Source organism: Rousettus aegyptiacus, unplaced genomic scaffold, assembly GCF_014176215.1.
Source record: "Rousettus aegyptiacus isolate mRouAeg1 unplaced genomic scaffold, mRouAeg1.p scaffold_m13_p_12, whole genome shotgun sequence".
Classification (NCBI taxonomy): Eukaryota; Metazoa; Chordata; class Mammalia; order Chiroptera; family Pteropodidae; genus Rousettus; species Rousettus aegyptiacus.
The window spans coordinates 67,226,231-67,239,820 of record NW_023416287.1 but is presented as its reverse complement, the minus strand read 5'-3'; the positions used below and the strand labels follow the sequence as shown (position 1 = coordinate 67,239,820).

Sequence of the window (13,590 nt, the reverse complement as noted above, 5' to 3'; positions counted from 1 at the left end):
ACTACAGAACTAAGAAAGAAATTGTGCATTTGTTTAATCATGTTTATTATCTCAACTTTAACAATTTAAAAGGCATTCTCTGGGGAAAGTTTGAGAATGATTATGTACCTAACCAATGACAGTATTTTAAAATATTTCCAGCCAATTACTTTTTTCTTCATTTTGAGATGTAAAAATTCTAGACCATTTGAACTTATTCTGACCTGAGGTATTGATTCTGCTTCTTATTAAGCACACATTTGGAATGATAAGATTAGGGGCTAATGTAGAATTTAGATATTTCTAATTCCTTGCCTAACCTCAGAGATCCATGGATCAAATAGCATTCTGCTCAGTTCCTTTCAGAGAGGCACACAGTGTGTATAAAATGAAATCCACTTTAACTGCCTTTTGTCCAGGAAGACAGAGACGATCAGAGAGTTTAAGTGAGGAGAAAAATCTGGAAAAATTATCAAAACACCACCATAAAATAGAATTCGATGAGGGCTTTCTAAAGTTCAGATTCTTAACAAAACATCTATCTCCTTAAAAAAAGAACAGAGTGCATGAAAGGGGTGAATAAGGCACAGAATCCCAGTAGAGCCAATGGCAGCCTTGGGCTTGGCAGCCAGAATCAGTGTAACATGAAATTTGGGGCTGGCATTCACTCACGGTTTTGTTTTTACAAGAAGAATCCTAGAATGTGGCCGAACCCTCAGAGACATGTTAGGAATGGCCAGAGAAAAGGCCACAGGGGCACAACGGCCACAGACTATGTGGGCCCTTGTGCCAAGTAGTTCAGGCGTCATCCTCCTGGCCATGAAGAAGGTTTTTCATTCATTCACTCATTCATTTATTCACTAAATCACTCACTCACTATTGCTTGTTTTATTCAACAGAGGAATGGCATAGTCATAGCGGACTTTCAGGAGGACCACCTTGTTTTTAGTTGCAGGAAGTTGGGAAGGAGGAGAGAGAGCAGAGAAGGCCCCATAGAATGTAGCCTCTGCTCTCAGCTGCTCTCCTAGGTCTTTCTCCTCCAGTCACACCAATCTCCTTTCAATCCTTCATACCTGCCAAGCTGAGCTGGAGCTCCTGCACTGCTCCTCTCTGTGTTACTGTTTCTCTTTAGGCCATCATCTCAAAGGGGCCTTCCTTGCCCACGCCTCAGTTTCTCATGCCCCCTCATCCTGTCTCTTTTCTTCATAGACATGCTCGCAGTCTCAGATTCTCATCTTGTTCATGCACTTGGTCACTGTCTGCACACCATTAGAATGTTCACTCCCTCAGGGCAGTGTCCTTGTCTGAGTCACTGCAGTGTCCCAGAACCTGGAATAGTCTAGATGCTCAATCAAGTTCTGCTGAACCAATGAATGAAAAGATATTGCAATAATCCAGGCAAGAAATGATGAGAGCCAGAACTAGAAGAATAGAGAAATAAGTGCAGTTTTCAGCAATCAGACTTTTAAGTGTGGGGACAGAAGAATGAGAAAGGAGTCCAGGAAAGCTCCAGGTTTGTAGCTTGGGAGGCTGTTATTTGCAGAAGTAGTGAAAGGAACAGGTTATACAGGATTTTTGTTTTTGTCATGTGAGAAAAATAAAGGATTCATTTAGGGCTGGTAGCATGTCATGTGCAGCTTCCAGATGGCCATGTCCCAAATAGTCAGAGGTCCCCCAGCACCTTCTATGGCCTTCTGCACCATCATATTTAGCTGCTGGGGGAATTGGCTACCTGTTCGCCTTAGACTACAGAATGAATGTTCCTTGGGCCAGAGACAGATTTTGCATCTCTGTATTTTCAGACCTGGAAGAGTATGTGGGCCCTATATAGTGGGCCCCTAAGGAATGAATGTAACACAAGAAGATAAGCAGGCAGAGGTACAAGTAGCCATAGGCCTTTGCAGAAAGCTCAGTGTCAAGACATGAGCCGCCAAGGCTGCTGAACTCAAATCATAGGGCAGACCATATAGACTGAGAGAGGAGGTCTGATAAGGAAATCGCAACACAGAAAAGGATCTAAGGATGAACAATCAGAAAGGTACCCTGGAGACACTCATAGACAGAGCCACCAGGAATGCACTGCACAGAAGCAATGTATAAGCGTGGTGTCATGATCACTAGCATCATTTTTATGATGCTAGCATAGCAGTGATACATCAACTGATAAAAATAGCAAACAAAAAGGAAAGAGAAAGGTAGGGAAAAGATGAAGGGAAGATCAATCTTACTTGTATAAAAATCCTAAATAAATGAGTATCGAACAGAATTCCAACAGCACATTTTTAAAAAGAACAAATCATGACCAAGTAGGTTATATTCCAGGAATGCAAGGATGGTTAAAGGATGAAAAGAAACGAAATAAACATCTGACTCAAAAATCTAGAAAAAGAACAACAAAGTACACTAAAAGAAAGTAAAGGAAGGAAGTTATAAATATAAAAATACGTTGAGTTATAAACAAAATGGCAATGTAAATCACATACGAATCAAAATTATCATTTGAAAAAATACAAAGAAATATACAAAATACTAGCTGATCCAGAGAAAAAGGGGAGAAATGACAAAAAGTGAGAAATTACCAAGGCAAAGTAAGTACTAAAACAGAAGAAATTAAAAACATTAACAAGAGACTATATATTTCTTTGCCAATGAATTTTAAAATTCAGATAAAATTAATTTCCTAGGAAATATAATTTAGTAAAGTGATCCAAGTAAAGGTAAGAAATTTAAACAGGTCAATTTCTATAGAAAAAAATATAGTTATTGAAAATTTCTTCCTGACCCTAAACACACACACACACACACACACACACACACACACACACACACACACACCAAAATTTCCCAAGGGAATTCTATCAAACTATCAAAGATCAGAGAAAAAGGCTGAGAAAAAGAAAGAAGAAAAAATTCTAAATATTTTTACAAAGCAAGAATAAAACAAATACCTATACATAAGAAGTATTGCATATACACACATGAAGAAAAGTATAAGACCACTCATGGTAGCATCTGTTTGTTATGGCAACAGAACTGAAAACTGGTCAAACTCCATTAAAAAATAGTAAATAAATAAAGTATGACAATTTTATGATACTTTCTATCAGCAGGGAAAATGAACAAACTAGAAAGCCACATAACAACATGAGTAGGTGTCAAAAACATGAAGCAAAAGAGAAAATATCATTCCTTTTATAAAAAGTTTCAAAACAGACAAAATTCAACATGTTGTTTAGCCATACAGACTGGAATGAAAGAGTTAAAACAGCTGGCCTGTGATTTTTTTCACTCCTTTTATTGGAGAGATGCTTCTGAGGAAAGAAAAAAGACAAGCGACCCCCATCCAATCTCTTGTAAATATGCTAATAACTAGACCAACTAATAAACAGACTAATGATATTTGCTAAAATGAGAGTTCTTGTTTCTGGAATGCCCCTAGCAGGATGTCCCTGGATAAGGATTATTTCTATTAAATAGACCCAGGATTTACAGAGTTATGAGCCCCGGCTCTCTGGGCTCCATAGTAGAGATGTTTCATAACTGAATACTACCCACTGGGTGAGGTGACCTGTGAACCTCGCTTGGAGACTTTGTCTATTGTTCTGGGTCAGAGGTCACATGTGCGATGCATAAAGAAAGGATCTGGCAGTCACAAGAGATGTCCCAGATCACTCTCTGTTTCTCTGCACTTCTATTGCCTGTATTCTCAAAATTATTAACATAGCTAGATACTGGGCAAGATCTCTGATTTGTCAATTCTGATCTGAAAATCTGATCCTTTGTGTTATCTCATAGAATAATCTATTTTCAGGTAAAATTATAAAGAAAGCAAGAGAATAGTGCTGGGAGATAGTGGGATGACACCAGAGAGGGCTATGAAGGACATTTCCAAGTTATTGCTACTGGTCTTATTTCTAAAAGCTAGCACACGAGGTATTATGGTTGTCTAGAAAAACAGAACAAACAGGATAGACAGGGAAATTTATTACAAGGAAGTAGCTCCCAAAACTATGGAGGCTGAGAATCATGAAAGCCAGTGGTGTAAATTTCAGCTGGAGTTCAGAGATAGAAGGAAACCATTGTCCTAGCTCAAGACCACCAGGCATAGAGTGTGAATTCTCTCACTCAGCCTTTGGTTCTAGTTAGGCTTTCAGTGGATTGAATGAGGCCCACCCACACGTGAGTGAGCAATTCATTTTACCCAGCCTAACAATTCGAATGTTAATTTTATCCAGAAACACCCTCGCAGACACACCCAGAACAATGTTTAACCAAATATCTGGGCACCCTGTGACCCAATCAAATTGACGCATAAAATTAACCATCATAATGGGTGTTTATTTTATTGTTCTTTAAATGCCACATATGTGCTACATTTGTGAATGATATGTGCTTGAAGCTAAAATATTAAGCAAATACAATTTGATAAAAGGAAGATGATGAATATGAAACAACTTTTGAAAAGTTTGGAATGAAGAGAAAGAGGTCAAGGGGGAGGTAGCTTGGGAGTCAGATAGACTGAAGAGCTGTGCCCTACAACAGGGATCAGTGTCCTAGGGTAGGTATCCAGGCTACTTTCCAAAATTTTCTCCCAGTTGGTTCACTAATGCTGTCTTTTCAAATACAGTGACCACACAGAATCCAATGTTGTCATCATCTAAGCCCCTAGTTGAGCAGAGTCTCAGAGATGGGAGTTCTGATGGGGAAAGGAGGGAAGAAAAAGGAAGGTAAGTGTACTGGGGGAAACTCTGTCATCTACCTTCATGTAAGTCAACTGCCTTTAGTCTCTTCCTTTTCCATCTTTAGGATCCTTACTTTATTCTTGCCTTACCCTATCTTTAAGGAGCTATACAAACACATCCCATCCACCACCCACTCACTTCCCAAAGCCACATGCCAGTGACAATGAAACACAAAAGTCTGAGAAGATAACTGGTTGAGGCTTGGTTAGAGGAGAAGATACCCAGAGCCGGGGCACAGAGAACTGAAACCCTAACCCTAACCCTAACCCTAACCCTCTCTCTCTCTCTGTGCCCTTGCTCTGGGTATCTGCTGTGGGAAAAATTAAGCTCTGACAGCAAATATCTTTGTTCGGTTTCCTCTGATTTATTCTAAGATCATATAAAGATTATTTTGTTTTATTCCTCAACTGGACACTTATACTGACAGTCACTTTTAGGAAATAGTGAGTTACATGTCAGTCTCTCCACTTCTACCCGGGGAAGATCACCGTAAAGCCATGTAGCTAGGAAATATCCCTCCTAAGACTCTAGTTGTGCACAAAAATTTATGAATAAAGCTGTTCATTATAACAGCATTTATAATTGCCAAAACTTTTAAATCATCTAAATCTGGAAAAAAGAGAGTGGTTATATGTATTATGGTACATGCATACAGACAGAATATTATGTTTCTAAAAAAATTAAGCTCTTAAAGAAAATTTATGACAACAGAAAATGGTTCTAACATGTTTACTAATAAAGATTCAGTATACAACACTGTTGTCTCCATGATTAAGAATATAAACCTACACATACTAAAAAGGCTAGAAAAACAGATTAAAATGTTAACCATGGTTAGTAACAAAATCATGGTTGATTCTTTTCATACTTTTTGGAATTTTCCAAATATTTTTCAATGAGTACATGTTATTTTTATAAAAAGAAAAAGGAAAAGTTTAAAAATATACGAATAAGACTGATAGGTGAAAAGTAGAATGGTACAACTCATAGAATGGGAAAAATTTATTAAATTTAAAATCTAATAAGGTTCTAGTATCCAGAATATCTAAAGAATTATTACAACTCCACAGTACAAAAACAATGCAATTTAAAAATGAGCAGATAGACGTTTCTCCACAGAAAATATGCAAATGGCCAAGAGGCACATGGAAAGATGCTCAACATCATTAGTCATCAGGGAAATGCAAATCAAAATGAATACTACTTCACACCCACTGAGATAGCTATATGTTAAAAAGATGGACAATGATAAGCATTGAGGAGGATGTAGAGAAACTGAAACCCTCGTTATATTGATGGCAGAAAGATAAAATGGTGCAGCCATTTTGGAAAACAGTCTGGCTCTTTCACAGCTTAAAGACAATTATTATTAGATGACCAACAATTTCACGCAAGAAAACTGAAAAGATATGTCCACACAGAAACTTGCACACAAATGGTTATAGCAACATTATCCGTAACAGCCAAAAGATAGAAATAACCCAAATGTCCATCAAATCATGAATGGATAAACAAAATGTGATATATTCATACAATGGAATATTAGCACGAAAAGGAAAAAAGTACTGATACATGCTACGACATGGATGAATCTTAAAAACCTGTTCAGTGAAAGCTAGTTATAAAGACCACACATTGGTTGCATTTATACGAAATGTCCATTTTTATGAAAGAAAATGCAAATCCATACAGAGAGAGAGTAGATTAATGGTTTGGGGGTATGAGGTATGGGAGGCATGGAGGAATAGCAGGTGTCTGCTAATAGGTATGGGGTTTCTTCTTTGCGTGATGAAAAATTCTGGGATACGATAGTGTGATGGTTATGCGACCTTGTGAATATATTAAAACCCTTTGAATTTTGTGCTTTTATTAAAATAATTACTTTTGTGGTATGTGAATAATATCTAGGAGAAAAGAATGTGAAGAAAAAGTGAAACCTCACTGATCGACTGTGCAGGGACAGCCTGGTTCATTCTGTTATTACGGGTAAGCTTGGGCCTAAAGGAATAAGCTTTCCTGTTCAAAGTCACACCACTCAAAACGAAACATGTCTCCAGATTCTGCCCCCCACTAGCCATAGAAAGAAACAAGGACAATGAGGCTTGGCAACAAGGAATGGAATTTGCTACTACTTACAAATGTTCTCGAACCATCATTTAGGGTCCACACAGTAGTCACATCAGATAAAATAACTTTAATAATGAGGGGGAGGGTGGTCCGGAGGGGGCATTTGACTTAAAATTAACCCACAGGGAACAGTTTGGACTCAAGTCAACAGGCCATAAAGCCATGAGGTGTAACCTGAGGCAAGGCTCACTTTGTGGGTATATGACCTGTGCAACTTGTATAAGGGCTCCATGCTCATGCTCAGTAGGCTCTGGGCTTGGCGTACTGCTCTGCTTTCACCATCTTGAAATTCTTACTAATTTTAACTTTGAACTTGTGTTTTTAAGTGAAGTCCAATGGGACAATAAAGCAAGCACGTGCATGTGTAAAGAGGTACATAAGGAAAGAGGTACATTACGTGTCTGCCATTCCTCGTGCCCATGAGCATAGAGCGCTGGTAGACGCACGATACATGGCAGATTAGTGAGACTGGAAGTGATTACCAGGTGAGTATGTTGCACCTATGTCTGAGTAAGCAGAGGCATTAGAAGCTCCGGAGGCCACGCTTTCCATGCAAAACAAAACTTGCTTTGAAGGCAGAGAGATGGCAACCCAAGGGTGCTATCCTAACCTTTCTCACTGGTGCTACTTTCCCATATGAGCAAACCACTTATGCTGAAATGATAACCGGAAAAGTAAAAAGATAGGGCAGCCCACTGTTTTGTTTTGTTTATTCCTTTCAGCTCTTACTCATAAGTAAGTTGAAGGTAGAGTGTTGACAGAATGAACACATATCAAGAAGTGAAATAAAAATAGATGAGTTAGTTTTGCACAGTGATTCCATTCTTCCAGTAGGAACAAAACACGTATGCGTGCAGGAGCGACAACCAACAAATTGGGTAATTTCGCTGGTTCTGCATATAAGTCAAATGCTTTTATATTTGCATTTTAAACCGGCATTGCACAATATAAAGATGAACGACAGTGACATTTCTGCTAATATTTTTCAACTTTAATTTTTCTTTCCTTATAATGATATTAAATAGCAAATAAAAACACCATAACAAGGTAAGAGCGACTGCAGAAGAAAGTAAGAAAATGTTTAGCGTCTTTAACAGCACTTTTCTGCTCTTGGCATTTTCATTTTGCACTGGGCTCTACAAATTATGTAGCTGGCCCTACCTGATGTTCCACACCTGCCTATCTCTCTCGACCTTAAAGTGCTGTTGACAGAATGCATATTCTTTAAAATAAAAGAGCAATAAATAAGCAAGCAAGCTACCAGGTTTCTCCTAGATCAGTGCTTCTCACTTGAGTATGCATCAGGATCACCAGGAGGCTTGTATAACAGACTGCTGGGCACCCCGAGTGTCTGATTCAGCAGGTCTGGGCTGGGGACTGAGAACTTGCACTGTGAATAACTGCCAAGTGTTGTGAGTGCTGCTATACTACACTCAGAACAACAGGTTTAGAGTATGATTACCTTGGCCTTTGACATTTGTCCAAGCTTTGAGATGCCTTAGAAAAAGGCATATTCTGTTACCTCATAAATGTTCAGTTGCTCCACTAGGTCCAGGTCAGTCCCTTTCTTGTTCAAGTGCCTCTGGGACACGGCTGCAATGCCCAGCTCCTCCAGGCAGTCCACCACGTCATAGAAGGTGTCTTGGTCTGGCAATCCTGACAACGTCTGGACGAAGAAAGAAGAGGACATGGACATGTCTTAGGGAACTGTCTCAAGGCTCTCAAGGCATTTTTCACATGGTAGCCCATGGCCTTAATTATAACAACATGGGAAAAGGCAAGGCAGACGGCAAGTTCATCTGAGATAAAAGTTCTTTAGTGTAAGCATAATGAACCCCAAGATCCTACCCCATGTTATACAGGTGCTGTGTACTTCCCTCCCCTTGAGGGCAAGCAGGACACTCCCAAGATTAGGTTACAGGTTATATTACATAGCAAAGGTGAAGGGGTTTTACAGATCTCTTTAAGGTCCCAAATCAGTTGATTTTGAGTTAATCAAAGGGGAGAACATCCTGGGTGGGCCTGACCTAATCAGGCAAGCCATCTGAATGTGTGCTAAGGCACTTACCCCAGGTCAGAGACTAGAACAGTGATTGTCCTGCTGGCCGTGAACCAGCAGCAAGCCACCATGAGTTCTACAGCTGCAAGGAAATGAGCTCTGCCAACAACCACAAAAGCTTGGAAGAGGACTGCAAGCCTCAGATAAAACTCCATCCCCAGTTGACACCTTGACTGCAGCCTTGTGAGACTCTGAGCAGAGGACCCAACTAGGCAGTGCTGGACGCCATCCCATGGAAACTGTGAGATGATAAATCTGTGCTGTTTTAAGCTGCTATATTTGTGGTAATTTGTTACATGGCAATGGAAAACCAACATACCCAGTGATAAGAAACTCGTGTTAAAACCAATCTACCAGCAGCTGGAGTGATAACAATTTGATGATTCCCTTTTCTTCCAGTTTGGCCTTCCCTTGGTCTATGAAACTTAGGAAAACGTGAGAAATTCCAAAGGAGCAACCCAGAGACAAATAACAACAACAACAATTAAGAAAGGAAAAGCTGACTTCCCTTTGTATTCTGCCTCTCTTATAAGAAGGATGATCTCACACAAGGCCCCTGCTCAGAACCAGAAGGGCCCTTAAAGGAATTTAGTACAGCCCCTTATCTTACAAATGAGAGCAGTAAAGGCCAGGATGGAAGGGATTTGCCTGAGGTAACAGGAAGTTACTGAAGACATGGGAAAAACCTTGTGCTCAGACTGCTATTAGCCTCCCTGGAATCATTCTACCCAAATTATTCTGGCCTCGATTTCCGACACAGGTCTTTACTTGCTATTTATTTCACTACTTTTGCATTTCTCAGCACCCTACCTATATTTCAAAATTGTTGTAAACATGGCAACCTGCTTTGGAAGAAAAAAAGACCAATGTTTTCGTAAGGATCATTTCAAATCACCAACTCCTATAATATTTTTATTTTGAAGCTACTAATATTGAAAAGAATGTATTCATAACAAAATAATGGCTTTTTCCTTTCTATGCTAAGCAACATGGATACAACACACTGCTGCTGAGATCAGAAACAAGGAAAAATAACAGGGATTTAATAACTTAGTCAGGGGGCCCAGTAAAGACACAGAACAAGAGGTTATGAACCAGTCAGAAGTTGTAATAAATAGGTGCACACACCTAAGTGGCCAAGTGTGAAAGCACATTTCCTGGGCAAGGCAGTCACCATGGCATTACCAGGCACGACAGCCCATTGTACTGCCCCCGGCTCCCAACGCTAACTGAAAAAACAAGCACCCAGTGAAAGAAGCCTGTCATCAGAACAGCTCATCCTTTGGTTTTAGGGAAAACTGTAGAACTTTTTAACAGATGAGGATACGGAAATGGCAATACCAAGGCCACGGAGGGCTAACGTTGGGAGGTGCGGTGGGTTGACATTTCGTGTTAGATTTTAAACTTTCTACACAACAGTGCAGGGGCCAGGATGAGACCCAGCATGAGGCCTTTGGCAGCCTTCTCGCCAATCGGTTCCCCTACTTCTTTGCCTTTTTCCCTGGTGAAAGTCCACTGAGGGTTTTTTCTCTCAGAATTTTACAGGGAATTGAATTCCTTGACCTAATCCCATCACTTTAACAAGCCCGACCATGATGAGTTCCAGGGGTTACTATTAAATAATTAAACAAATAGGTCTATATAACAAAATAGACTTACAGAGCCCTTGCTCGATAATAGGTCCAGAATTGAGGGAATTTAGAGGTAATTTGTCATTTCCACTGTGAAAACGTGGGCTTGCACCAAGCCTGCATACGCCTACCTTTCATATGCGTGGCTGCAGGGTAGGTGACCTTATGCCACAAACAAATGCAGCTTCCTTCTTCATCTGCATGGGAGGGGACTATACATCCTAGAAGCACACGTTCACCTTTTTAAGCTGTTCCTCACCATACTGAGCCATCTTGCCATGGTCCCACCTCTCCCTGGGCCCTGTCCTCCCATTTCTACCCTGACACCTCACCACTAAGGTGCCTGCTTCTGGCAAAGGTGGCAGCTACTCCAGAAAAGTCTTTAGGGGTAATGTCTCTTGATGCCCTTATCCTCTGATGACACCTCATGACCTGCTTGCTTCCTGCTTTCTCTCAGACCTTATCTTGCCAGGGCTTATGGCAGGTAAATCTTTACAGGCATCTCAGAAATCTCTTTCCTAAAGGACATTTTAGTTTCTTCTCCCTGGGTTTTTACTGATTTCATCAAATTTTTCTTGTAGGATAAAACCAGCGTGGTAAAAGCCTGAACGTGAATATTCATAGCAGCATTATTTGTGAATGCCAAAAGCAGTAAACACCAAAATCTCCTGTGGTGGGTGCAGAGATAAACTGTGGTGTATCTACAATGGATACTGCACAGTAGCAGGAAGGAGTGAACTATTAACACACGCAGCACCAGAGGCGAATCCTAAAGTCATTATGCTAAGAAAAGCCAATCTGAGGGATACAATTCCATGTGACGTTTTTGAAATGACAACATTATAGTGATGGAGAATAAATCAGTGCTTGTCAGAGCCATGAACAGGGGATCAAGATGTCTCCACAAAGGGATAACAACAGAGAGATTTGAGGGGACATGTTCTATATCCTATTTATGAAGGCTATCAATAACTACATATGTTAAAACTTATACAGCTAAATACCAAAGAAAGAAAAGTTGATTTTGGTGTACGGTAAATAAAAAACAATAACAAAATATAGAAACAAAGGCAAATACTAAGCATGAGTCCCATCCGGTGTCCCTCCCCTGGGCTCCCTGAGGTCCTCCTTCCCTGACCGCTCAAAGCTAGCACCACAGTAACACCCCTGTTACTTATCCCCCGCATCTGCCTCATCCTGCTCTACAAAGTGGTCACTACCTGAGCCCCCCACTCCCACGCCCCACCAAGGGGAGATTTCCACTGAGGAAATTTCAGCTGGATCAAGACAGCTTATAGGATGAGAAATGGATATTTCTGATTCTCCCTCAGATCTTCCAAGGACATGGAGTGGGAGGCAAGGGGAAGGATGGAGGTAGAAGATAGTCTGGATCTTGGACACCTACTCCCCTACCATCTTTAAAGTTTCTCTTGAACAAAAGGGAGCAGATTTCAGCCTCAGAGCCATGACCAGGCTAGAATTGTTTTGTCATAAAATGTTAATTTCTTGAACTCCATGTTATTAGGCCATCTTTTATTTTGTTGAAAGAAAAGTTAGGAAAGCAATATACTGTAATTAATTCCTAGATTTCAGAGTCTGAATCTTTTCCGGACCCACAAAACATTTGACTTCGTTACTTTGTTTGGGATCTACAGGACTGTACTCACTGAGGCGATGAACGCAGCTAAAATTCAGCATTAGAAAACAAATGCAGAGTGGGTGCCAGCAGTCTGTTGACCTTTTTGAGGAAAAGATGACATTTGAAGTAATGTTCTCAGGACCTTTCTGGACTTCCCCTATGCCAGAACTAACAAAAGATGAGACAGAACGGCCAGAAGAGAAAGAGTAAGCAAGGAATTCCTGGACATTAAATGTCAGAGGATGCCAAGGAGAGTGTGACACACACTGGGCCCTTGCCAGTGATTGGCAACAGAACGGCCACACCGTGCGGATGCTGCCAGGATCATTAGAACAGCCGAGCGTGGCCTTTACCAATCAGATGGATAGCATCGCAATGGAAAACACGGTGCAAGGGCAGAAATTCCATTCCTGCTGAATTCAGTGTTTTCCAAAACAATGTCAGTAGAAAATTGATGACTTTAATCTTCGAAAAATAAAAACAGAAAAGTGCTTTAAAACTGCATCCTAAATTAAACTTACAGATTGTAAAATAAAAGCAAAATTATCATCTACAGAAAAGTGGTGGTCATTCCCCACTAGGACTGAGGTAGAGTTTCCTGTGTGCTCATCAACAAATGCTTTTCATTAAAAAGCAGTCGCTGCCAACATGATCTGAGGAAAACTTTGTCTTGTTGTTTTGCTATATATTTCTTTTAATCTTGGTAGGTTTAATGTTATTTTTTTGACTGGGTTCTTAATATATTTAGGATAGTGTCATTTTCTGCCCTACTTTTGCAAATAATTTCCCAATTTGTCAGTTGCCTTTAGTTTTTATTTGTGGTTTTCATCTTACAAATAAGACCTTTTAGAATTTTGTGCACTGGAATATTTAAGTCCTTTCCTTTGGAATTTTCCTTGACTGGTTTTATTAAAAATAACCTTTACCTACCAGAGACCAATTAATCTTTATCTCTAGTTCCTTCTGTTTTATCTATGGTTTGACGTCTTACGTTGTACTCTTTAATTGATCCAGAATTTGTTTTTGTATATGGTCAAAATATTTTTTTATTTATTTCTATTTAGCAAGACCTCCCCAATCAGGAATGAAGCTACCCCATCCCCACTGATTTCAGCCACAGGGTAAGTTGTTCTGTGCACTGGGATCTATTTTGACATTCTTCTGCTACAATCATCGATCTGCCATCCAAAAAGCCAGGACCATACCGTTTTAATCCTTGGAGTTTGCTCAACATTTTAATATCCAGAGGTTACTACTTATAATTATGCTGCTTTCACTAATTTGTCCCCAGTTCATCATGGGAAATGTTTCTCCAGTTATATTTCAGGAAAAGATTCTGGATCTTCTCTGGAGGGTATGAAATAAGGCTCACGGGGGAGGGGGGGTGAGGAGTTGATATGGGGCCTGGGGCCT

General features: G+C 40.1%; 1 protein-coding gene across 12 annotated transcripts in view; it reads right to left on the bottom strand.

The window, feature by feature from the left end:
- FHOD3 (formin homology 2 domain containing 3) overlaps positions 1-13,590 on the bottom strand; it is a 413,611-nt gene that overhangs the window by 136,102 nt on the left and 263,919 nt on the right. For all 12 annotated transcript variants that reach the window (XM_036229056.1, XM_036229058.1, XM_036229060.1 and 9 more), the window contains exon 9: positions 8,371-8,514. In XM_036229056.1, coding sequence (XP_036084949.1) covers positions 8,371-8,514 — 144 coding nt within the window. The remainder of the gene's footprint in view (positions 1-8,370; positions 8,515-13,590) is intronic.